Here is a 25948-nt window from a genome sequence, read left to right as displayed (position 1 = left end):
AGGAAGACAGATACAAAACAGAGAGGAAAACACAGCCAAAGTGGGGAAGAAAGAAGCCAAAGAGACAGAGGAAGAGCCAGGGAGCACAGGTGGGGGCTAGGCAGGGGAGTGGCCACCCCCAACCGTGGCTGTGGCCTCCACAGTGAGAAGGGCACAGAAGCCTCCAAGAGTAGTAAGGGAACTTTGGTGGTGAAGAATGTTTTTCCCCAACTCTCACTGATGGGGATGGGGCACTGGAAGGTGGGAGCAATGAATGGCCTGGAATGAAGATGGAACGAACCTGTGAGAAATCTAATGGGCTGCAACAAGTGGGTAGTTTCAGTCAGTGTGAAGACATGGGGATTTTCCAGTCTGACAAATATCTCAAGCCCAGCTGAGGGAAAAGCAGCCGCCCTCCCAGGCTGGGAATGCTGCCTGTGTTCACTCAGCCCTGCCCGGGTGTAGCTCCTGCCCTTCCCTTCTTGCTCAGACACAAAGGTGTCCTCAGTGTGCTCCTGGAGATCCTGAGCCCTGACAGGTGAGGCACAGCCTGGAGAGTCAGGGTTGGGAGGGAGAAGGGGGTGAGCAGTGATGAGCAACCACGAGCCCCAGGTAAAGTTCATGGGCACTTGGGGGAGGAAAATGTGACTTCTGGTCTGAAGAAGCAAGAAGCCTTCTGGAAGAACTAGCCTGGATAAGTGTCTTAAAAGCTGGTGGAATTGCAGTAGTCAAGAGCAGGGCAGGGACAGCATGGGCAAAGGCTCCATGGGCAAGCCCATACCTTGACCACTTGGGCTCATTCTATGGGAAAAGGTAACTTGGAGTGAGATTGTAGAAAGCCCTGGTTGCCATGCTGAGTTTTTTTACGTTACCCTGTCAGAAAGGAGGGACCATAAAATGATTTTGACCAGAAGTACGAAGGAAATAGTGCCATGTTCCTTCTTTTCTTTAACTCACTGAATGAACTTGAACAGGTCGTCTGGCCCTTTTGGGTTCAGTTTTTAATAAAATGTGGGGCGTTAGCCAGATTAGTATTTTATTCTGGAATCAAATAAAACTTCATTTGGCTTTTTCCCCCCAGCTTACAGTTGTTGAAAACAACTGTCAAGATGACCTTTAGAGCCCCTCACAACCTGACAGCCAGACACTGTGAAAAAGGTGTCCCTCCTTCACCATGGACTCTGTCAGACCTGCCAAGGCCTGTGCACCCCAAGCTTCAGGCCAGCCTGCTCTCCTAGGGAGTGCCAGACTCCTGGGGGCTGCCTCAGCTGGTGCCTGCAAAGGCACATCCTTCCTGCTGCAAATAGGACTAGTAGATACTGAAGGAAAGAGAAAGTTCTTCTCTACCCTCAAGGTCTTTGCTGGACTAACAATTAAATTTACAGGACACAGATTAACAGTAGGAAAAAAACCAAAGTTTTATTAAGTGTGCACAGAGGTCCAGGAATGAAATTAAGACCAAAGAAATAACCATGCAGGCAGTTTTTACACTTTTCAGACAAATAGACAATAAGTCTGTGAGGTATTGACAGGATCAAGAAAACTTAACACTGGGAGCTTCAATTTGTAAGGGATTCTAAACAGATTTTGGGCCGGGGTGGTAAATTAGTAAAAAGTAACAAGCGTTGTTATACAGCCTCCTCTCTTTCGCTTCTGCTACAGGGAGGGTACCTTTCACATGGGAGATGTATTCCTTCTCTCAGGGGGGCGGAGGAGGGTCCGAGTGTCCTTCTTGCACAGGCTGTCTCTGAAGTGACTTTATTAAATGTTTATTTTTGAGAGAGAAAGAGAGCGCACGAGTGAGCGGGCAAGTGGGGGAGGGGCAGAGAAACAGGGGAACAGGATCCCAAGAAGGCTCCATGCTGACAGCAGAGAGGACTCTGCTACAGAAACTAGAGAAACCTCGAGATCATGACCTGAATGGAAGTCGCCACTTAATGGACTAAGCCACCCAGGTGCCCCTGACGTGACTTTCAGTTAAAATAATCGGTATGCCCAAGAGGCACACTTTGGGACAGCCTGCTCTTGACCCCTACACAAGCTATTGCCTGGGACAAAGTCACAGCAATAGCAACAAGAATAACCATAGCTCCACAGACTTTAATGAAAACATTATCACATGCCAACCATGAGGTCTTAGACATCAACACATTTTAATTCACTTAATCCTCACAACAATCCTCTGATGTGGTGAGGGGTATTATGAACCCCGCTTCACATGATTAAGGGGAGTTGGGAAGAAATTTTCTATACCAAGGACTCAGAAGAGCCAACTGAACAGAATGGGCTGCCCCAGAATTTGCCTTTAAAAAAGCATTTGACAGCTGAGTGCTCTGCTTTTACTCAGATTGTGTGGGTGAGACCAATAAAAGTCAATAATATGGAGGAGACAGTAATCCAGACCATGCAGTGTTGTTGATTTGAAGAGGCCTTGATGAGTTCTGGGGGAGATGGGGAAGTCTACAGCCCTGTAGACATAAGGCCAGCGGGCACAGGTGGGCAAGGGAAGGCCGCAGGCACAGGTGGCTTGTGTAGACACAGCCCAGTTGGGCCTAGAGGACTACTGTTTGCCCTCAGGGAACTTGGGGTGGACAGGACACAGGACCCTAGAGGCACCATTATAGACAAGCGACAAGAGCTGGCTCTGAGCCTCAGACTGGGAGGGGCAACAACAGAGAGAGATGGGGGACAGTCCCAGAAGGTGTCTCCAAAAAGAGGGGCTGGTGGAACAGACTGGAAAGGGAAGCAGGGACTTGACACACACATTTGTTTATTCATCCACCTCTCCAACAAACATCTATAGCATACACAAGACTCCAGACACTGCTGAGGAATCAAGGACATGGGGGCAAAGAAACCTGGAAAGCCTCACAATCCAGTGGAGAGAACAACCACACCTGTAAGCAATGAGCCCTAAAATAAGGGCTGCATCCACATGGGGACAAGTGGGTGTGTGAGCAGAGAGGAGCTTTGGGCCTTGACCTGGGTCCTGTGTGAAGCTTGGGGGCTGCTGGGTAGATGGCAGGGGAAGGTACATGGGGCAGAGGGGCAGCCAGAGAGGGAACGAGAAGTCAAACAAGGATCAGCCCATCTTCCCACCTGGCTTAGGAGCTGGGCGCCCAGGGGAGGAGAAAATGAGGAGTGAGGAAGGTGGGGCTCACTCAAAGGCTGGGTATGCCCAGCTCTAGGGTTTGGGGCTGCTGGCAGGTGGTGCTAGCAGGAGAGGATCATCCTAACCTGAGAAAGGAGGGGCAGGATGGGGCTGACATGGAGGGGACAACACCAGGTGTTGAGTCAGGATAGAGGGTGAGGACAGGGGAGACCTAGTAGCCCGGTGGGAGAAGCAATCTCAGAAGGAGCAGGGGCTCCTTCAGTGTTTGAAATGAGGCCAAGTCTTAATGATGTTGTACAAAGCTTTCCCAGGAGACAGTGTATTGACAATATCACTGTGCCCCACCAACAGGTAGTTGGGAGTTAAATACCCCTTGTCCACTGCATACTGGATCAGGTTCTGGGCTGCCTCCAGGGCTGCAGCATTGGGCGGCTTTTCTGCAAAACACATTTTCCCATCAGTTTTAGGGTCTTAAGGTTACATGCTTAGGGAAGGGACAAGCTCCTAGATTCCAGTCTCCCGCTGTCCCCACCCCTACCATACCTACCACTACCATAACCAACAAATTCACATTATTTGTGGCAGCCAAGCACAAAGAGAAAACAAAGTCATTTTGTTCTCTGATTCCTCCTTGCAAAGCTCCTTCCAGAAAGTTCAAAACTACTCTAGAAGAGAGCTGCAGTACAACACAACACTCCTCAGCAAGCACCATGAGGCAGACATGGCACCACTGGACCATCCACTGCTTTGCCATAGCAGGCAGTGGGGCTCCCCAACATTCACCAGGGAGGAGAATACATTTGCCAAATGAGCCAAAAAGACACCATATTTGCAAAGGATGGTGTTCTCTCTTGATCCATGCTTGCCTTGCGTATGGCTATAAAGACAGGGCTGAGTATGGGGACAGGTGGATTTGGGGAAAAGTTCTGCCTGGCAGGGACTCTGGGGGACCTGTGTCCTATATTGAGAGTCCACTTTAAAGCTGAAATGTTCTAAACACACTGCCAGGTATCTCAATGTTGCCTTTTCCCCCATGCTTCCCAGACATTGTATATTAAACTTCATCCCCCTAGAATGTTCTCTGCTTCATGCTCACCCCTTACCTACAAAGTTGCCTATGAAGGCAATTCCTAAGGCAATATCATTGTATCCATAGGTGTGAGAGCCTTGGATATGCCAGCCAACTCCTTCATACACACCACCATCCTGTCCCACCAGGAAGCTGGGGTTGGACAAAGGAAAATAGAGAAAGTCACTCCTAGAAGGAGAATTAGCTTCATTCACCCCTTAAATCATTAATTCAGTCTTTCTTCCATTTATCAGGTATAGAGTGAACGTCTCTTATGTGCCAATGTGTATGAGACCAAACAACAACAGCAACAACAAAAACTCCATAATCGCTGAACCCAAGAAGTGAAGATAATCACAAGCAATAACAGCAACTTCCGCCCATTCCAACATGGTTTTGTCCCCACAACTCCACTGAGTCTGACACCACCAAGGTGACCAGTGACTGTCTTGATACTAGTACAATGGAAACTTGTTTTTGTTCTGGTTACATTGACCCTGTTAGCCATGCTCTTCTTTAAATGTTCTCACCCCAGGGCTTCCAGGAGCCCACACCCTCCTATTTTCCTCTACTCTGCTGCTCCCCCCACCTAGGGCTCTCTTCCATCCACCTCCTTTTCCTCAAATATGGTGCTCCTCAGGATTCTGGCCTTCCCCTTCTCTCTTGTCACTCAGCATATTCTCCTGGGACAGTTGCCCAGTCCCATGGCTTTAATTACTATCTATAAAAATCAACATGTCCAAATGAACCCATCTTCTGCAATTTTCTCAGCCAAAAAAGTGGACATCATCTTACTGCCTCCCCCTCTCTCTCCCTCTCCAGTCCCATCCAATCATTGGTCATGGTTTATCATGATACATGGCTATATCTCTGACCTTGATTCCTCCATTTCTCTATGCCAACTGCTATCATACTGCTCCAAGTCACCATAACCTGTTGTCTGGATTACTTCAATAGCTCCCTGCCCAGAGGTTTACCTCCTTCTAATCCATTCCTGAAACAGCACCTCAAGTGCTTTTGCTAACATACAAATCCAATCATTAGGCATGACTTCCAGTTGCCTTTCAAATAGAGTCAGTCTGTCTGAGTTCTTCTGATATGGTCCCTGTTGGCTTCTCCAGCCTTACCTCTCACCAGTCTTCTTGCTGAAATGTATTTCTAGATATGAATTAAGCTCCTTTAGTTCCTCAAGGATATGCCCTCTCTGGACCCCAGAGAGCATACTGCTCCCCTTACCTAGAGCACTCCTCACCCTTATTTGCCCCACTAATCCCCATTCCTTACCCACATCAGAGCCTTAATGCCCCTCCCTCTGGAAGCCCTTTGCTATTACTGCCAACTCCACCAAAGTCTTGTTAGAAGATCATCCTCTGCATATCCTGTTCCTTATCTGTCACAGTGTCTAACATGAAGGATTGTCATTACTATTCACTGTCTTCTCTGTAGTACTCCATGAGGGAAGGAGCCATATCTATCTTGCCAAGCACCAGGCACATAGCAGACACTCAATAAATATTGGTTAAAATGTTAGAAAATGGTGATCAAGAAGGAGCCCCCATTCAATGTTAGAGATAACACACCATGAGGCTGGAGTGAAAGGGAGATACCATAAAATCAAGGAATGAAGATGAAGTCCTTGAAGACTGAATGAAAAAGGAAAACTAACATTCCCTGAGCATTTGCCATTTGGAATTTCCAAATTTATGAACAACTCTCTCGTCTGTGCTAATTAATCATAGCAAGGCTGTGGGAAATCCTGCAAAATGCAGCAACTGTTTCCTCCTGTTTGCAAAGGCTGCTTTTAATTTTTTAATTAAGTTTTTAATTTTAATTTTGGTACATTTAACATATAGTGTTATGTTAGTTTCAGTTGTACAAAATAGTGATTCAACAATTCTATACATTACTCAGTGCCCATCATAAGTGTACTCTTAATCCCCATCACCTGTTTTACCCATCCCCCATCCACCTCCTCTCTGGTAACAAACCATCAGTTTGTTCTCAATAATTGAGAGTCTGTTTCTTGGTTTATCTCTCTATCTTCTTTTTCTTTTATTTTTTTGTTTCTTAAATTCCACTTAAAATTGATTAAATACCTAAATGTGAGACCTGAAACCATAAAAATACTATAAGAGAGCATAGGCAGTAATTTCTCTGATATCGGCCATAGCAACATCTCTCTAGATATGTCTCCTGAGGCAAGGAAAACAAAGGCAAAAATAAACTATTGGGACTACATCAAAATCAAAAGCTGCATAGAGAAGGAAACAATCAACAAAACTAAAAGACAACATATGGAATGGGAGAAGATATTTGCAAATGACATATACAATAAAGGGTTAGTATCCAAAGTATATAAAGAACTTATACAACTCAACACCAAAAAAATAAATAATCCAATTTGAAATAGGCAGGAGATATGAACAGACATTTCTTTAAAGAAGACATCTAGATGGCAAAGGCTACTTTTAAAATGGGAGTTAAAAGGAGAACAGCAACCAGCCCAGAATGACACATATGCAAAAGACACATATCTATCTGAGACTATGGTTTTATTGTAACTAAGTCATGGATGAGTAATTGAAATTTATCATATGCTAAACCTAAATTCTTTCCATGAAAATTCCAAGTCATCTTCCAAGTGGCTTCTGCCATTCCACTAACTTAATGTGTTTCTTTATTATAGACCTGGCATTAAAGGAACCAAAAAAGAACATTTTTACTTCACTCTGTATCTTCAAATAGATAAGGTATTATTGTTCCTGTTGCAGAGATGAGGCAAAAGAGGCCCAGGAAGGTGAAAAGTTTGTGTATCTATAAAATGGAGTAAACTATACCAGAGTTATTATAGGATTCTAACATCAGAGGGAGCAAGTTTGAGGTTGGGCCAGAGTAAGGTAGGAGGTGAGTAGGGCCTGTGACCCTGAGTGGTTGGAAGGGATTGCATAAAAAGGCACAATCCTCCAATGGCCTTCTGTAAGGGTCTCATGGTCTTGCTTTATCATTATTGTTGTTAATGTCTTTTCAGAGTCTTCCCAACCACTCATAGAGAATATGCCCAGGAGAGATAACTAACCCTTAGCTATGATCTAACTGATACTCAGTCCAGAGACTTGCTTGAATAAAATGTGAGGTTTTATGTGAAGCACCCACTACCAAAGAAGGGTTCAATAAACATCAGTTCCTTCCCCAGCCTTCCTCCTACAGTCCTACAGAATAAAAGGGCATGTTTTCTTTTCTTTTTTAACATTAATTTATTGTCAAATTGGTTTCCATACAACACCCAGTGCTCATCCCAACAAGAGGAGGGCATGTTTTCAATCCCACTTACTGATATCCAATGTCACAGAAGTGCTGTGTGTCCATGTGGAAGGATTGTATATCTTGGACACGAATATGGCAATCCATGGATACATTGCAGGTTGTACCAGCGGTGTGGATGATGATGACATATTTTGCTGGGAGGCTCATTTTAGGGCAGTGTGTCTCTCTGGCTTCCCATACTGACCGTGAAATGATGTTGGGGCAAGCTGTGGTAAGGTAAAAAACCAAGAGCATGGGAACACACCTACTTATGGACAAACTCATAACTGCAGGCTGGATTCCTTCTCGGTCTCCCCAACCTCTGGCACCCATTGCCACTTCCTGATGTAAGCTCAAGCTTTGGAATTTAGGAAAGTCCAGACAGGAACTTTCTGGGTCATGTGCCTGGAGCTAAGGGACAGAGGTAAAAATTTATAAGTTCTGATAACAACTGTGGAAATCATTATATGAACATAAGGGGAAGGACTGTTGATTGTACAGAGGCATGGCCATTTTATTCAAAAGACAAAGTATGCCTACCTGCTTGATGTATTGCCTACCTACTTGCTATATTGCACATTTATGCAGGTGTGTGGACCTACGAAACAGGACAATGTGAAGAAATCAGCTGTGTCTCTGAACTGATCATGTGTATATGGAAATAATTCAAAATATATAAAAAACTCTACAAATGCTAAAAATATCATTATTGAAGACAGCATCCATCTGAAAGCCAGAAGCATTTTATTAAAAACTTAGTTTAAAAAAAAAAGCTTAATAAAAATATCCTTGAGTCCAAGAAAAGGTCCACTCTAGCAGAAAGCTAGATATATTGTACTGTTTTTAGGTCACTGCTTGCTCACTCCAAAATAGCATATGATTTTTATTACCCTACTTCTTGGAATATTCACTCTGATGTCAGTGTTACCTGCTGACTCGTTTTTCTCAGTGTGTGGTCATGCTGCAGGATGGCTGCATTTTGCTCTTAGAATGCTGTGTGTGTGTGTGTGTGTGTGTGTGTGTGTGTGTGTGTGTGTGTATGTACTCACCTGCTATACACAAAACTGTATAAATGTTTACCCCATCCCATTATCATGTTTCCTTTTTCTCCATAGCTTTGATGCAATCTGACATCATATGTATTTTACTTGTTGAGTTCTTCATTTCCTGTCTTTCTTCACTGAAATGTGCAGATTTGTATATTTGTTCACAGCTGTGTTCTCAGTTCCTAGAATAGTGCCTCGTATTCAGTTAATATTTGTTGCTTGAATGAAAGTGTGTGCACATATATATTGCTAACAAGGATGGTCTCACGGCTATATCACACTACTAGTGGGAAGGAGATGAGGCCAGGAAGCTAGCCTGTCAGAATTTTTTGGATCTCAGCATGAGGTGTTCTTGATCCAAGAAGCCAGTGAACACCAATAGGACACAGCATTCCCTAATGTGGTTGAGTGATAACTGGGAGGAAGGTGAGGCAAGATTGAGGGTCTTACCTTTCCTAGGCATCACTGGCTTTTGAGGGACCAGACAGACCTCTTCATTCAAGATGAGTAGCTGAATATACCTGGGTGACAGATGACCCTTCTGGATGGCATAGGATATCAGGTCCTCTGCAGCTGATAGGGCGGCAGGGCTTAGACTACTTCCTAAAAGAGGATAACGTGGGACCAAGAACTGTCAGCAAGACATTCCATCCTGATCTAGACCTGGGAGAGGATAAGATGTCACCTAGGTCTGAATAACTGATAGATTGGAAGAGAGGAAACAAATCCAGTAGCCAAAATAGGGCCTAAGAGACAAGGAGCTACTTGGACAGAGCTCTTAGAAGCCAAATTGGTGACCTATTCCAATTGCCAAACTAGGACCTTATTTATACTCCATCTCTAGGTGAAAGAGCTGGGCGGCAATTAAAGCTACATGCAAAGGAAGGCCAACTTGACTAAATCAGGTATGCCTTAGCATGCAGGAAAAGGGAACAGAATTTAGGAACTCCCACAATCAGGCATGTGGCAAGTGCACTTTATATCCATTAACTCATATAATTCTCACTGAAAACCTCCAAGATAAATGCTATTCCTAGCCCCAGTTGGCAAATGAGGATCCTGGCAGGTTCCAGTTATTCACTTACTAGCTCTTAACTCCATTTTTTTCTTGAGCTCTCCTGTTTCGCAGGGGCTAGAAACCTCAAACTACATTTCCCAGACCTCATTGGTGCCAGCTCTGGCTGGGTTCTGCTGCTCCAGCAAGAGAGAAGCCATGTTTTTCTTCCTCTGCCATCCATAAGTATAGACTCAGTGCCATACAACATCAGACTCCAGAAGTGATGGTAAGAACTGAGAGCTTAAGCGGTGTCAGTGGTGGCTTCAGCTACCAAACAGGAGTGCAGACCAGAGAGGAAGAAGAGAAACAACAACAACAAAAAAGCTATATCATAGAATCCAAGGGAGAAAGGAACTCAAAAGAAAGGATGGGTCACCTGGGTGGCTCAGTTGGTTAAGTGTCTGACTTCAGCTGAGGTCATGATCTCACAGTTCGTGGGTTTGAGCCTTGCATCAGGGTCTGTGCTGGCAGCTCAGAGGCTAGAGCCTGTTTCAGATTCTGTGTCTCCCCCCCACCCCGCCCCTCCCCCAGTCATGCTCTATTTCTCTCTCAAAAATAAACATTAAAAGAGAGACAGAGAGAGAGAGAAGGGTGATGGTCAGAGAGGACCAGTATGTTGTAGACTGGAGAGACAAGAGTGTTAAGACAAGGGAGTGGAGGAAGAGAGCGTGGAAAACTCTCTGGCAGAAGGTCCAAGGGGACAACCGTTACCTATCTTATTGCCAAAGAAGGCAATTCCCAGGGAGATGTTGTTGTAGCCCTGGGTATGCATGCCTTGGACATCCCAGCCGACACCTTCATACACCCTGCCATCGTCCCCAATCAGGAAGCTGCAGGGCAAGGAAACATGGATTTGAAGGCAAATTAAAGAAGACCTCTCACCCAACCCATTTAAATTTCCAAGAGATGTGGGAATATACTTTAAATTATTTTGTGATTTAGCTTAGTTGTGTGTCCCAGAACCTCACTTTAAAAATACTCAGTTGGTGGGGCGCCTGGGTGGCTCAGTTGGTTGAACGTCCAACTTCAGCTTAGGTCATGATCTCATGGTTTGTGAGTTCGAGCCCTGCATTGAGCTCTGTGCTGACAGCTCAGAGCCTGGAGCCTGCTTTGGATTCTGTGTCCTCTCTCTGCCCCTCCCCACTTGTGCTCTATCTGTCTCTCAAAAATAAATAAAGGTTAAAAATTTTTAATTAAAAAAATACTCAGTTGGTTCTAGGGTGCCTGGGTGGCTCAGTCAGTTAGGCATCCGGCTTCGGCTCAGGTCGTGATCCCCCAGTTCATGGGTTCGAGCCTTCATCCGGCTCTGTGCTGACAGCTCGGAGCCTGGAGTCTGCTTCAGATTCTGTGTTTCCCTCTCTCTCTTTCTCTGCCCCTCCCCTGTTCATGCTCTATCTCACTCTTTCTCAAAAATAAATAAACATTTTTAAAAAATTTAAAAAATATATTCGGTTGGTTCAAAGTGGAATTCAAATGTGTGACTCTTAAACACCTGAGAACATTATTTCAACACTTTTCCAGGGCAATGAAAACTCATCCATCCTATTTTTTAATTATAGGAGAAAGCACATGAACATTTAAAATAAACAACTGGAGGGGTGCCTGGGTGGCTCAGTCGGTTGAGCGTCTGACTTCAGCTCAGGTCATGATCTCACGGTTTGTGAGTTTGAGCCCTGCATCGGGCTCTGTGCTGACAGCTCAGAGCTTGGAGCCTGCTTCAGATTCTGTGTCTTCCTCTCCCTCTGCCCCTCCCCCTCTCATGTTCTGTAATTCTCTCTCTCTGTCAAAAATAAACATTAAAAAAAATAATAATAAATAAATAAAATAAACAGTTGGAGTTCAGGAATCCCTTAATATTGGCTTTATCTTCAGTTTCTCCTTAGGAATACCTGTAAGCTCTTCTGTATCACAGAAATTTGTTTAGAATATTCCTTTTTTTCAGTTTCTTTTAAAAACAATATATCTATTCTTTTGCTCTACCTCCTGCCTCCTTTCTGTCTAACTTTCTTACTCTCCACTTCCCAACTACACTCTTCAGAAATTATGTTTTCACAGCTCTTGCCATATTCCACTCTTAATAGACTGTGAGTTTCCATAGCAAATGGAGCACAGAAAGAACACTTTCTCAAGGATGCCTAAAGACCCTGAATGGAGGTGAGCCCACCTCCCACCCTGCACTGACATGGCCTGGGGATTGGGTGGGGCCTCAGTATGCCCACTGATCTGGGAAGACTTTGCTGCCCAGACTTTCAGTAAGTATCTCTGTCACTCTTCAGCAGCCTTTGGTTAGTCCAATGTGAACTGTCCCTTATGGCAACAGTCAGCTGTACCATACAAACTGGAGATTATGTGTGTCTATATACACATCCTCATAAAAAAATTTTTTGTTTATATTTATTTATTTTGAGAGAAAGATAGTGGGTGTGCATGTGGGGAGGGGCAGAGAGAGAGGAAGAGAGAGAGTCCCAAGCAGGATCACCACTGTCAGTGCAGAGCCCTATGACTGAAGCTCGCTCCATCTCACAAACCATGAGATCATGACCTGAGCTGAAAACAAGTCAGATGCTGAACCAAATGAGCCACCCATGTGCTTTTATTCTCATTATTAAGGGGAAAGGAAGAGTTTCTGGGCCTCCACTGGTAATCCTGAGTGGACACTTGATACACAACCTCAGGATCTCTCCATGCATCACATTTGTTTTAACATGGGGCTCTCCCCTCTCGATCCCCACCACCATTCCCTGTGAGATCAGACCTCAGTGTGACGTGGTCCTCCAAGGAACCCAGTGGGAGAATGCTCCTCACTGTCTTTGTGTAGACTGCTGGATCAGTAGGCAGTCTGGGAACAGCTCTAGGTCCCACTCCCTAACTTAACAAATTTTCTGTCTTCTCTAGACCATGGCATCCGTACCTTTGACACAGGGGGTGGTAAAGTTCTCCCATTCTCTCACCCATTCCTCAGAGTGGATGGGAGGGCCAAGGTAATGCTTGTGAAGACCTTTGTAAACTGTAATATTCTACATGCTCCATGGACAACTGTAGTTATTACACAACCTCCCTTACTTGTTCCAGAACCCTCCAGTGTCTGAGACCATCTTTGAATAAATGGCTCTGAGCCATCCTTCCTAAACACCTCTGAGGATTCTGGATTTTGTTCATTTGTTTTAACATTTTTTATTCATTATACAAGCAACATGAATGGGAAGATGGGAAACTAGATGAGGGAAATTGGGTGGCCCCCTCAGAGGCAGATTTGAATGTGGCCCCAGGACCCACCCATTTGCTTACTTGTAGACCACGTCGCACCAGCCTTTGGTATAGACAGAATGGGACTGAAAGCCCCGAAGCCTCTGGCTGCAAACATCCTGCTCCTGGCACTCCATCCCTGTGAGCTGGTTCATGATGACATAGGCCACAGGTTGTGTCAGCTGGGCCCTGCAGGTCTGTGATCTCGCTCCCCACTCCTTGCGGGAGACAATGGTGGGAGCTTCTGCAAGGGGACCACAGGATGGCATACAGCAAGCACTACTATTTCTTCTGCAGGCCTGGGAGAGTCCCCTGGATGCCTCCACCACCCACAGCCCCCCTTCTCATCTCCATAGCCTATTCTGGCTAAAAGCAGTCCCCATGCAGACTCTACATCAGCATCAGAAGTAAAGCTGTCTTGGTTTTCATACACTCCCTCATTGTATATCCTAAAGGACAAACCCCCCTCAGCCCTACCCTGGCCTGCTTTGCACTTCCCACCTCCAGAAAGTAGCCCCTGTGACACTCTGTGCTAACCATGGGGCTCTGAGCTGCCATCTCTTAAAGCACCCCAGTATGAATGCATTGTCCTCACTGGCATTTGCCCTGGGTCTCTGACCTATCTATTGTCTGGGCCTCCCCTCAGAACGGTGACTCTCTGAGGAAAGCTCTGTTTCTCTCCTCAGATTTGAGCCCTTAGGAAGTTCCCTGAGCATCAGGTACATGTCTTTCTCCCATGTGAAAATGCACTGCAGACAGGGCTGAGAGCCCTGCACAGGACCCCAGGACCCCTGAGGGCTCACTTACTATCTTTATGTTGGAAGCATCTGGGAGCTTTCTGAGGGATAGGGTGTCTCTACCCTTCTACTGACAGCTGGAGACTGGGGGCCTTGTTCTTAGTCCCTGGGTTTTCCCTCCTTCCTGGAACCCACCTTTGCCTGAGGATTCATGGCAATCCATGGGAGCTTTGTGGGATTCAACCCCACCTACCAACCCAGCCCAAGTATAATTAAGTCCCGAGAAACACTTCTGGCTACCTGAGGATCCCTAGCTAACCCCAAACCACCTCACCATTTTGACCCTTGTGAATGAGCTGAGAGATGCCAACAAACAAGTCTAGAAGCCCCTCTGATAATCCTCTGGCTCGGGTTTCATTCCAGGAGAACAGTGGGGAATCCCCTGCAAAGGAACATTGCACTTAGTGCTGGTCCTTGGAGAATACCTGGACCAGTGAAGAGGAATAGACTCGACATCCCCACCCCAAAGTCCACAGCCTCTCCACTCCCCCAAGTCCCCTGACATCTTCTAGGAAACAACACAAAAGAGAACTACAGATGTTTCTGGCTTCACCCCACCTCTGCCTCCCACATCTGCCCCAGTGAGACCTTCATGCCCTCCCAAATCCCCTCCATTCCAGGGGAATTGCCATCTCTCCTGCCCCCTCGTCTGAGCAGCTCTAGCTCTCCTGGCTCACCTACATACCTTTGTTCAGATCAGAGGGTCACATACCAAGGTGGTCATCATTATTTGGTGGTAACATGTACACATGTATCAAGTATGTATTGATCCAGACAAGGTTCTTGAAATACAGAAATTTGCAGATTGTTGTGACTGTCCTCACAAACTAGATTTTTGAGATGGGATTAACTGAGGATTAGTCATCATCAACATGCCTCATTCTCCTCTGCCTGTTTAGTACCAGAGATCATAGGAGCAAAACCTACTAGAACCAGCAGTGTCACCAACATCACCTCCCACAGGGCAGCTCTATAGTTTACCAAGCACTTTCAAGAGCCTTACTAGATTTGTGGCTTAAAACACGTATATGTGATAAGCAAAGAAAATTAACCACTCCCTCAACACAGAGGAGAAACTAAGGCTCAAAGAAGTTAAGTTACTTGTCTAAGATGATATGGGTTTAAGCCATGGGCTTGGTTCCAACCTAGGCTGTCTGACCCAAGCTGCGTTCACTGCCACTATACTTGGTGACCTCTCCAAAGCTGTCAGATGACCTTGGATAAGTCACTGCTGCAATGGAGCCCAGCTCGTATCCTTGTCTGTAAGTCAAGGTCACTAAGGGCCTCCATTCTGTCCTTCTGTGAAATCATCAGGAGCAAATTCATGACCATGAAACTAAAGCCAAGGTGTGCTGGGCAGACTGGGGAGACTACTGAGGACTGGCACCACTCTCAGTAGGGCAGGGGACACCTGAGCTAGGCTCTAATGGGGAGCCAAGGACTGGCCAGAAGGAACAATCAATGAGCGATAAGGAGGATGACTAACAATTAGTATGAAAAGCACTTCTGACCCAATGAAAGAAAACTCACCCCAAGTCCCAAAATCCCAAGCAGGGAAAATAAGAAGCCACAGCAGCATCCTCATGTGGTCCCAGGGTGCCAACAGGGTTAGTGTGGACCTTGGCCCTGGAAGAGATGTCAACAGTTAACCCAGCTGTGCTCACTCCTCAAACAGGATACCCACCCCACTGCATGGCACCCCTGCCTGCCTCACAACCAAACTGAGAGCCAGCACCTGCCTAGAGGTCTCAGGGTCCTCAGCACAGAGCCTAACCCTCAGCAGGTGCTCATTAAAGTTGAGGGTGCTAGCAGCCTTGCCCAAAGTTACCCAACCAGTAGTGGCAGATCAGGATTCATACCCAGGTATGTCTCCACAGCCTCTGCCTGGAACTTCGCCACAGTCTGTCCAAGTTTTTGATGCTGGAGATTCTCAACGTGGGCCCAAGAGGTTAAACCCCAGGATCTCTGTGGTCTCTTCTGGCTGCAGGAATCTTTTTGGCTCTCTTGGGCAGAAATGAATTGCTTGTTTATGCTCAATCAAAATGAAATACCAGTTCCCCAAGATGACAACAAAACATCAACTTTTCTCCTGGTTATCCTACTGAGAAATGAGAGAGGGAAGTTTCAGATAAAATGAGGTATATCATTGTCCTCCAGAGTTTTTATATTATAATCAGTAGTCCCCAGATGGAAAATGTTTAGAACCATGTTTTAAGACCTGAGCATATAGGAACTTCCTGGATCAGGACCAGCAATCTCTTGGTTAATAATACCCAGTATTCCATTCATTTGGGAAAAACTGTCACTTAAGAGGAAATGAGCCAATTGCAGATGAGAGTAGGAAACATGTGGGAAAGTGTCAGCCTTCCTCTTTGGCCAAATGAGAGGTAAGGATTAGCTTGTCCAATATGGAGCCCTGTGGCTGGCCTCCCAGAAAACAGGTTGGCCTTTTGCAAAGCTACTTAGAAACCAGCAATCAATTCTGGTCAACAGAAGGTTTGGATCCTGGTCACTTGCTCATGGTACTTTCCCAACCATGAGTGTTTAAGTGGCAAATGCTGTCCCGAGCTTGTCACATCACACAGCTGAAATTACAAGGCTTGAGCCCAGCCCCTCATCACACCCAGGGCAGAGACTAGTGGCACCTCCCACCCCCACCTCCAATCACAACCCTGCCTGGTGCCAGAGTTCATCTGCCTTGGTTCACACTGCTATGCATTCTGTATCCTTAAAATAAAGATGCAATAGCAGAATAGGGACCAAGTGAAACATAATCAATAGGGATTCAGAGCTAGACAGAAAGGAAAGAAATTGAGTAGAGTTAACTCCAGGACCCACAACCTTGGCAGGAAAGATCCGGCATGGTAGAACTAAACTCATTTAGTATAATTTAAAATAGAATTTTTTTATTTGGAGGAAGAGTTCAAAAGGGAAGATCACGGAACTTTCTCCACCATATTAATATTTTAGCCAGATAGAAGAGTCCAGTCCCTTCCAAGGGAGAGGGCTTCTCAACAAGGAACACACTCACACTCACACTCAGAAATACCTATGGGTCCCGTGCTGTCCCAGCCCCACAGGTCAGGGTACAGGCAGCCCGCCCTTCATTGGCTGGCAGTTCCTTCCTTCAGACTTGGCTTCTGGCCCTGCTCTCCTCCAGCTGCCACCTCCCAGGCCTTCAGGACGCCTCTCACCAGAGGGCACTCCCTCCCTGGTAAGGGAGCACCTGGGTTCTGGCTTTCTGGATAGAAGAACACCTGGGTTCCTAATAGAAGGTGAAGAGGGGACAGAGTTCTCAGGCTTCCAGGAGGCTCCGTGCAGGGCACCCAGAGTAACTGGGAGAGACCAGACTCAAACTGGGAGCAAGGCCTCACCCTGTGAATAAGCCCAGGTTCCGCCTCCCTGGGAAAGAGCATAATTGCCCAAGGCTCCCTGAGCTGCTTCCTCATCCCCAGCCTTTGGGAAGCCCAGCCAACCCAACATCTGGGAACTTCTTGGCCTTGAGTGGGTCAAACTTTGCTACCCCAAGATATGCCTTTTTGGCATATTGGTTATTCCAGGCTGGTTATTTTATAAGGAAATACACAAGAGCCATGAGAAGTTCTGAAAACCAAGAAGTTACGCTTTTGTAAGAGACACATGAATAGGGAAATCTCCACTTGTAAGGGTGTCTCCTTCAGCACTAGGATGCAGGTGTGACTGTCCAGAAGCTGCTATCACTGGAGAAAGCAATAACTTATATCTGTTTAACTTTGCCCTTGTTTGCTGTACTTTTCCTGGGAACCTCCCACAACTGAATTCCTGCCCCCAACATCTTTTGTCTTTAGTTAATGATGGTATTTAAGGTGATGGCTTTGGCCATTTCGGGGAGTTACTCAGTTTTCCTGGGGCTCTGCCATGTATATATAGGAAGTATACAATTTCTTAAGCTTTCCTTGATTCTCTATTAATCTGTCTCATGTCAATTTAATTTTTAGTCCATTTAATGAACTTTGAAAGGCAGAAGAAAACTTTTCATCCCCAACAAGACAGACCTGCTCCAGGAGTGTCAAGGTTGTGGATGGGGGCCACTGCCCCACCCTCCTTCCACCAGGGCCACCTGCACAGGTAGGATGGAGGCAGAGGAACAGAAAGGTACATTCCAGAAGGCACAATGTGCTATCCACAATGTGGATATCCACAATGTGCTATCATCACTAGTACTTATTTTGGCCCATGCATCCACCAGCCCCACCAAGAACACCTGGTCCCTCACCCACTCCAAGCTCACTTCCCATGAGGGGAGTATCTCCGCAAGGACCTGCATGGCTCTCACCTCCCAGGGGGTGGGGGCAGCCTCCTGAGACTGCAGAAAGGACCCTTCTGAGGGAATGCCCCAAATCCAGACGGGTGGCCCTTAGTGGGACTGCAGTCTTACTCTCAGGCCTGTGGGAACTGGAAAAGCCCCCTCAAGGGGGGATCGCACAAATAAACCACTTCCAAATGCCATTCTCCCCATTTAACCGACAAGACCCAAGGCTGGAGAGAAAGGCCCCAGGAGCAGTGTGAAAGAGAGCAGGGGGCTACTTTAGCTGTAGTCTGGGATCAATACTATAGGGACCCCATCAGTTTCCCAAACTTTGCTGACTTGCTGTTTCTCCTTACCTCTGCTATATCCCCACCTTGACTAGTAATAAAGTTCTTGCAATGAGAAGCTCACCTCTGGGGCATCCAGTTCCACAGTTGAGAAGACTGGTCTCCTTCTGCAGGTGGGCCTGCAAATGAGAACGTCAGGGATGGGATTGGAATCTTGGCTGGTGAGGGAGGGATGGGAATACTAGGCAGTGGCTGCCAAGAGGAAGCAAGTAGCACCCAGGCAGCGAATACTTAGGGCTAAGGGGCCCATTCTGTATGATGGCATCAGGAGGGAGAAAGAATGTGGGCTGTCCCTCTCTGGTTCTGTGCATTTAGGACTAAAATGCTAAGTTCTGAATGACTCAGGTCCAGTTATCCTCCCCAGCCACACTCACCTCTCTTGGCCAGAGCAGCTCCTTTCCTGAATGTTTTCTCAACATAGTTGTCTCAGGGAAAAGTTCTTGTGTGACTGCATGGTGAGCTAAACTAGCCACTTTTTTTCATGTAGCACCATTTCAAGTATATTGAAAGAACAATTAACAGCCAAACCATGGATATTCATATGTGTGTGTGTGTGTATCTCAGACATCTCAAAAATGAACAGAGTGTACCTTTTACTTCAAGGAAAACAATGAATGAAATTTGTTAGCAATAATGAAATTGGAGCTTTCAAACAAAAATTAGAGTTTTGGAAAATTTGTGTTGGCTATCATGAGTTTGACAGTCTCCCAATATTTAAGACTTTTCTGATAAGATCAGCGATGATATTAATTTATCTGATTTATATATGTACATATTAAAGATTGAAATGTGTCAGCATTTGGAAAGTGTGGATAACTCAGTGAATCAATATTTTCCAATGACCAATATATGAACTTACAAAATGATGCCTGAATAAAGACCCATTCAAATTTCACAATAGACAATGGATTTCAATGTAACAGAATACAAAGGACTCATTGATATGGTTTCAGATTCCACATTGCAACTAACCTTAAGAAACCTCTACTTGTTGAGTTTTGGTGTCTTATCAAAGAAGAATATCCACAGTGATTTTTAAAGACTATTAATATATTCCTCCCCTTTCCAACTACTTATCTGTGTAAGGTTGGATTTTCTTCATATCTTCAACCAAAACAACACAGAAAACATATTGAATGCAGAAATGGATATGAGAATTCAGGAGTCTTCTTTTAACTCATACATTAAAGAGGCATACAAAAATGTAAAAAGTGATACCACCTATTTGCTTTAAAAAATAGTATTTTTCATTTAAAAATGTGTTAACATGGGTTTAGTTATACTAGTGTAAGTGAATCAGTATTTTGACTTTAAAATTTCTGATATTATACGTATTAATACACATAACCTACATAAACAAAAACTCTTTGGTATCTTCAATATTTTTTTAGTGTAAAAGGGTCTTGAGAGCCAAAAGTGTAAGAATTGGGATCCAAGGAATGTCATGGGCTGACCTGTAGCTGGTAGGCCACAAGGGGGCAGCATGCTGTGCAGTAATTCCAAACGGGCCTCCCCACATCCCTGTCCACTGCACCTCCCACTTCTTTTCTTTCCTTTTCTGCACTCTCCTGGGAGGCACAACCTCTCAATTACAGGAAGTAATCTTCTAAGCGTGCGTTCCGTCAAAACCAAGGCAGGCACGTATAATTCTGCAAATGTTTATCAGATGTCTCAAATGCAAAGCTTATCATCCAGGACTGGGTAAATATGAGAACCCCTGCTCTCGAGGAGCTAATAATCTGGTGAGGTAGGCTGAGTCATAGGATCAGCGTCTAGGGTGATAAGGGATATGCCTAATCTCAAGGCATAATTTGCATAAACGAGCATATTTTTCCTGAAGGCAAAGCTGGAAGATACTGGACTGTATTTCCAGGGCAATACAGGTCAGCTAGGCAGTGATTCTTCCAGTAAGAGACCCTCGGGTTCTCTGATTCAGAAGAGTACTTGACCTGATCAGGCAACAAGTCCAAATAGGACTGACTGTCGCCAATTTGCAGCTGCTGCCTCAGGGTCATTTTCAGGGAGTGACCTGGGGACTGTGAATTGAAATCCTGGGCCCAAGGCCCTCCCTACCTTGCAAGCCCTCTGAACTGTCTTGCAAGCAGGTGAGCTCCAGGTGAGACCAGTAGCCTCTGAGGCTGAAGTCACACATTTCCCATTCTTGGTCGGCTTTCATCCATTTTTTGTTCACAGCAAGTCTCCCCAAGATGGGGTGCATGGGCCCCATAATGGGAAGGAACTAACCAGCTGTGCCCCCACTGCACCACCCGCAGGCCTCCAATGGAGGCTTCATGGTGCAATGACCTAGGGTTTGCTCACCATGTGGCCAGAGCAGGGCTTGTCACCAGGTAGGCACCCATGAAGGATACATTCTGCCATGGGGCCTGGGATGGAGTATTAAGAGCTCTACTGCGGACTCTTAAGTCTTCAGTCTTAGAAGAACCCTGGAATGGGGTCAGGTGAAAAGTCTTTCAAATTGGCTGCTCTTAACAACCTTTATTCTAGCAGCTGTTTAGAACCAAGTAAAAGTTCTATAGATGTCTAGAGGGCTTCACCTGGAAAGACAATGGGTTTCCTATTCCGAACACGGCAGTGCAGCAGCCTCAGTCTGAGTGTGTTGGTGGCAAGGAGAGGAGTAAAAGGGAAAGTTGAAGAGGAGAAAGAAGGTGAGGGTAGGCAACCATGAGTAGGAGGAAGAGGGAGAGAGCAAGGGAGGGAAAGAAAGGGACAGAGAAAGGACAGAGTGAAGGGGGAGGGAAGGAGGAGAGAAAGAGGGAGGAAGGAAGGTAGAGAGGGAGACTGGTTCAATTCTAGATGCTACTGACCTCAAATGCTGAGATTCAACTATAGCACCGCAGGTCATGGGGGGCATGTAGTGGTCATGGTATAGCTGGTGTGGGGTTTGGAACCTTGGTAGCTTGGGTTTGAATTCAAATTATAACAGAGAAAGAGCTCCCTATGCAAGTGTGTGTGGTTCTGCCTTTTGGGCTTGGTGGCTTCCCCTTTCTGCTCAAGGAGCAGGAGGGTGAGGTAGTGTCATGCGCACACTAATAAGGTGCACACACAGAATTGTGTCTTTCCACAATGTCAGCTTTATTCGATCATAAAGCAAAGTTAATCACTATTATAAAGCAATTTCAGGGTTCCAAATTCAATGACATTTCACCAAGTGATTAAACTTGGCTTCTTACCCAACACAGAGAGCAGAACATAAGACAAACCATACAACAAACAAGATGACAGAAAGTGTAGAAGCCAGTCTGTGGGCATGCAGTCCTCTGGCCTTGGTCCGGTCCAGGACAGTTCATGGCACTTATTGCTTATTATGTTTAAGCAGTGAAGGATCTCAGTTCTGTTTGAGGATCAATTGGGCAGAGCCTTCAGCAGTAGCTGCCTTTTTGAAGTGGTCCGACATAGAGAGGTCATGTCTGAAGAGTCTGACAGTTTGCTGTAAAAATCCTCTCCTTTTTAAAGGGATTTAATCAGTCTTGCCCCCTCCTCTGTTTCTAATTATTGTCAGTTCTGGGGTGTCAGCTGATGCTGGTCCTAGCAGTACCTCCTAGCTGCAATATCTTTAACTGCATGTGTTATTGCTTGACCCAGGCCCCTGCTTGAGTGAGAGATCCCATTTTGCTCTCTACAGGTGGAATTAGGCATAGCTTTCAGGGGCCTCCCACGGCCTGGAGTCAGCAGCCACCCCAGCCCCTTCCCTTTTCTGACTTCTCATTTCTGGGCCATTCCCAGGTCGGGGAGGGGCAGAAACCCTCCCTGTAGGAGCCTCAAGGGGTCTTTTGGTCCTTCTCATTTGAGGTGGTTGCAAAGAACAAGGACTCTATTTCCCTGGCCAGGCTGTGTGTGCTCATCCAAGACCCTGGGCTGAGGTGACCCAAAATAGGCAACCTCCTGTCACTGCTCATCTCTGTCCCAAAAATCCAGGGGTGGCCTGTGGTGGTTGTTGGCTTCCACACCCAGCCCAAATATCTTTCAGAATTGAAGTTGAGCAAAAATAGTGTGGAAAGGAATAAATAAAATTATTTCTATTTGTGGAAGGCATCCTCCTATCTAGAGAAAAATCCCAAGTACTTCACAAACAAAAATACTAGAGTCAATAAACTAATTCTATAAAGTTGCAGAGGACAAGATAGACAAAAATCAGTTGTGTTTCTCTACACCAACAAAGACCAATTTGAAAAGGAAATTAAGAAAACAATTGCACTTACAATAGCACCCCAAACAATAAAATATCTATAAATGAACTGATTCAAGGAAGCAAAGACTTTTACAGTGAAAACTATACAACATTGCTCTAAGAGATTAGAGAAAACTAAAGAAATAGCAAGACATCCTGTGTTCATGGATTAGATTTTATGGAGTGAAGGCGGCAATACTAACCAACGGGGTCTACAGATTCAAAACAAGTCCTATGAAATGTCTTTCTTCTGCATTTTCTATTGCTGTCAACCCCTTGCAGTACACTTCTCTTCAGGCATTGTGGTTTTCATCGCTTAACGTGAGATTGGGTCTTTTTCACATTTTCCATTTACCTGTTGAACATTCTGAACTGATGGAATACAATTATAAGAAACGCCTTAATGTCCTCCTCTGGTGATTCTCATACCTGTGTCAGCTTTGGGTCATTTTCAGATGATTGAACTGTCTCCTCATTAAGGGTCATTTCCCCTGTTGCTCTGCACACCTCAAAATCTTGGATGGAATGGCCGGTGGGAATGTTACCTTGTTTGGTTGCTGGATATTTTTGTGTTTTCTATAATCCTGAGCTTTGATCAAGGATGCATTTCAGTTACTTGGAAACAGTTTGATCATGTCTGGTGTTACTTTAATGATTTTTCAGTGGTCCTGAGCAGTGCTCAGCAAAGGGCTAATTAGGAGTTCCCAACACTGTGGCAAGACCTCCCTGAGTCCTCCTGCCTCGTGAGTGAGGGGGGTTACTTTTTCCAGTCTATCTGTTGGCAACAGGCTGTATTTCCAGTGCTGAGGTACAGGCTCTGTTCCCTCTAATCCTTTCACAAGATTGCTCCCTGACTTGCTGGAGTTGGCGCCCATGGAGGCACAGAGCAGGACTGTGCTGCACACTTAGGGCCCCCCAACAGCTCTTGCTAATTGACTTTCACAGCTCTGCCCTCCCCACCACATCGTCCTGTGGACTCGCAGCTCAGTGTCCTCAACTCCACATAGTACACTGGGCTCCTCTTCAGTTTTCCCTCCCTGCACCTTACTTGGAAACTCTCTCGAGGCAGCACATATGTTGTGTAGGGCTTGGCTCACCTGTGTGTGTTTCCAAGTGTCTGGAATTGCCGTCCTCTTTTGCCTGATGCCCAGTATCTTGGAAATCTGCATTTTGTATATCTTGTGTGGTTTTGTTTTGTTGTTATAGACAAAAGAGTAAATCCAGTTTCTGTGAGTCCATAATGGTGTGGTTCCCCTAAGTGAAAACCAAAGTTGGAAACCATCAATGTAAATTCTCAATAGAGACTTTTACAGAGTAAAAGCCACAGCCCCAGTGAAAACGTAAAGCCAGAAAACCCTTAAAACATATATTTACAAATCAATGCAGGGTTGTAAGGACAGTTTTTACTTGAGCCTGAGAGCAAGCACAGGGCCCACCACCTTTTGTCCCAGAGCTGATGGTGAAAACCCATCCTTTGTCCATGTGGCCAGAGTTGCCATACCTCTTTAGAGGTGTGTCAATCTCATTAAATCGTATTCTCCTGAAAGTCTTTTAAGGAAGGCCCAACACAAATGCTGTGGCCTGATGGGAAGTCTGGGTTTTGTCTTGAGTTTTCTGGGGATTGTTGTACAGGTAACAGCCAACCCCAACTAACTTCTCTTCTCCGGGAAGAGACACACAACAACCTCACCAAAGTTACACTTTCTTTCCTCCTAAAAGTGAACCCGTTTTCTTTACTGTCAAAAAGTAACTAGAAAACTACAAAAAGAAAAAAGGGGGGAAGAGCTATATATACCCAAAGACTTTATTTTTATTAAAATAAAACAGAACAAAGAAATTCAACAACTTTACAGAACCAAGTTTGATTTCCAAATCCCTACCAAAAAAAAAAAAAAAGCATAAACTCAGCACACTTCTGTCACAAGACACACAACCAAGTTGCCCACCTTTAGGGAAATAACTGGCACAACCAAAACGCAAATGGATAAGCCCAGTCCTGTAAAAACTACCTCCAGGGGCAGTATCTGTCCTGACTGGGTAGCATAGCTTCAATTTCCTCCCACCCCCATAGCCTCACATGCCTGACACTGAACACACACGGTCACTTGCTTCCCTGCACCCCAAAACCCTCTGCACCCACTCCCGTCTCAACCATCCTCACCCCACACAAGTCTTCCTCAGACAACCCAAGCAACAGCTCTGGGACTTCCACAGCCCCAGGAATTCTACCGCCCGGAACCGCCTGATTTACATAAGGTCACGCCCCATTCATGACGCAACAGGCCTCTCTTCCCCCTCCCCTCTTCCCCAGTCGCTCTCCCTACCCCTTCCCCCCAAAACCAGCGCGGGATGATTCAGCGTGGAATTGGGAAGCTCTCCATGACATTTCCAAAGCAGGGTCGTCGACTGCGCCAGGAGGAAAATGAGGCCCGACCTACGCGTGACCCACACTCTAGATGGGCCCTTGAGGGCGGAGACAAAGCCTGACCCGCAACCTCCCACGTGCCCTCCACTCAGCCCTCCGGGGAGACCACTGCACTGAGGGGGTTCGGCGCCTGGAGCCTCCTGGGACCTAACCCTAACTCTGGCCAGGGCTCTGGCCCTAAGGGGGCCCACCATGGATATCTGAAATATCGGATGGGGGCCAGTGACCAACGGGAAAGATCTCCCCGTGGAAGCCACATTTTCGCCATGACATTTCCACCCCGGGATGGAGCTGTAGGAGGGGATCCTGAGACGTGGTTCAGCCTGACCATCCCCCCCCCCCCGCCGCCAAACGTTTGGCTCCTTACTTCCAACCCTAAAACTGACCCGCACCCGCGCATTGGGCCAGCCAGCACCACCACCCCCAAAAATAAATATGCAAAAATGTAAAATCTCCTTACCAAAGACAAGGTTGAAACGAACTTGAATCATTTAAATACAAACTCCGTCCTGGACGTTACTCTAAATTATCTTCTACATAAAGCAAATGAGAAATTGAAAATGAATCACAAACTAAAAGTAAACGAACAAGTGAACAGAAGTAGAGGAGAAGGACCATTTTGGTGCTTACTCACTAAGCATCTCTGACAATGGAGGGTAAAACACTTGAATTAAAAGAACAAGCCAAACAAACACACAGCCAAACAAACACACAGCAAAACAGACACCAAAACGCATCCGACATCTTAAACACCGATTACCATAAGAAAGCGCGAATGCAGTCGGGACAATTCCACATTTAGGAAACTACGCAGGGATCACGAAGCCCAAAATAAAGTGAAAAAGCCTCACTCTGGGAAGTGTCACGTCCTTCATCCCGCTACCTCTTACCAAGAAAATGTACTGTGTTCTCAACCCGCCCCAATGCAGCCTCACAGGCCTCACACTGTACACACACGGTCACTTGCCTCCCCGCACCCCCAAACCCTCTGCACCCACTCCCGTCTCAGCCATTCTCACCCCACACACGTCTTCCTCGGACAAGCCGAGCAACTGCTCGGGCATTTCCACAGCCTGTGGAATTCTACCTC

General features: G+C 45.8%; 1 protein-coding gene across 3 annotated transcripts; it reads right to left on the bottom strand.

Moving 5' to 3' along the window:
* Positions 1–1372: 1372 nt before the first annotated feature.
* Positions 1373–25944, bottom strand: LOC109260893 (peptidoglycan recognition protein 3). Of its 3 annotated transcripts, none has more exons than XM_019439383.2 (10): positions 25878–25944; positions 15469–15707; positions 15140–15235; positions 13884–13991; positions 12855–13056; positions 10278–10396; positions 8960–9112; positions 7492–7690; positions 4195–4313; positions 1373–3528 (listed from the first exon to the last, which is right to left on the bottom strand). In XM_019439383.2, exons 3-10 carry the CDS (start codon positions 15192–15194, stop codon positions 3350–3352), a joined length of 1134 nt encoding a protein of 377 aa, XP_019294928.1. In that variant the 5' UTR covers positions 15195–15235; positions 15469–15707; positions 25878–25944; the 3' UTR covers positions 1373–3349. The 3 variants fall into 3 exon arrangements, with proteins under 3 accessions (XP_019294928.1, XP_019294927.1, XP_019294926.1); XM_019439382.2 differs by having other exon boundaries at positions 15469–15710; positions 25878–25928; XM_019439381.2 differs by lacking the exon at positions 25878–25944 and adding an exon at positions 16659–16981 and having other exon boundaries at positions 15469–15710.
* Positions 25945–25948: the final 4 nt, after the last annotated feature.

The sequence above is a fragment of the Panthera pardus genome, unplaced genomic scaffold (assembly GCF_024362965.1).
Source record: "Panthera pardus isolate Hobbes unplaced genomic scaffold, ASM2436296v1 HiC_scaffold_124, whole genome shotgun sequence".
Classification (NCBI taxonomy): domain Eukaryota; kingdom Metazoa; phylum Chordata; class Mammalia; order Carnivora; family Felidae; genus Panthera; species Panthera pardus.
This window is presented reverse-complemented; position numbering and strand designations above follow the sequence as displayed.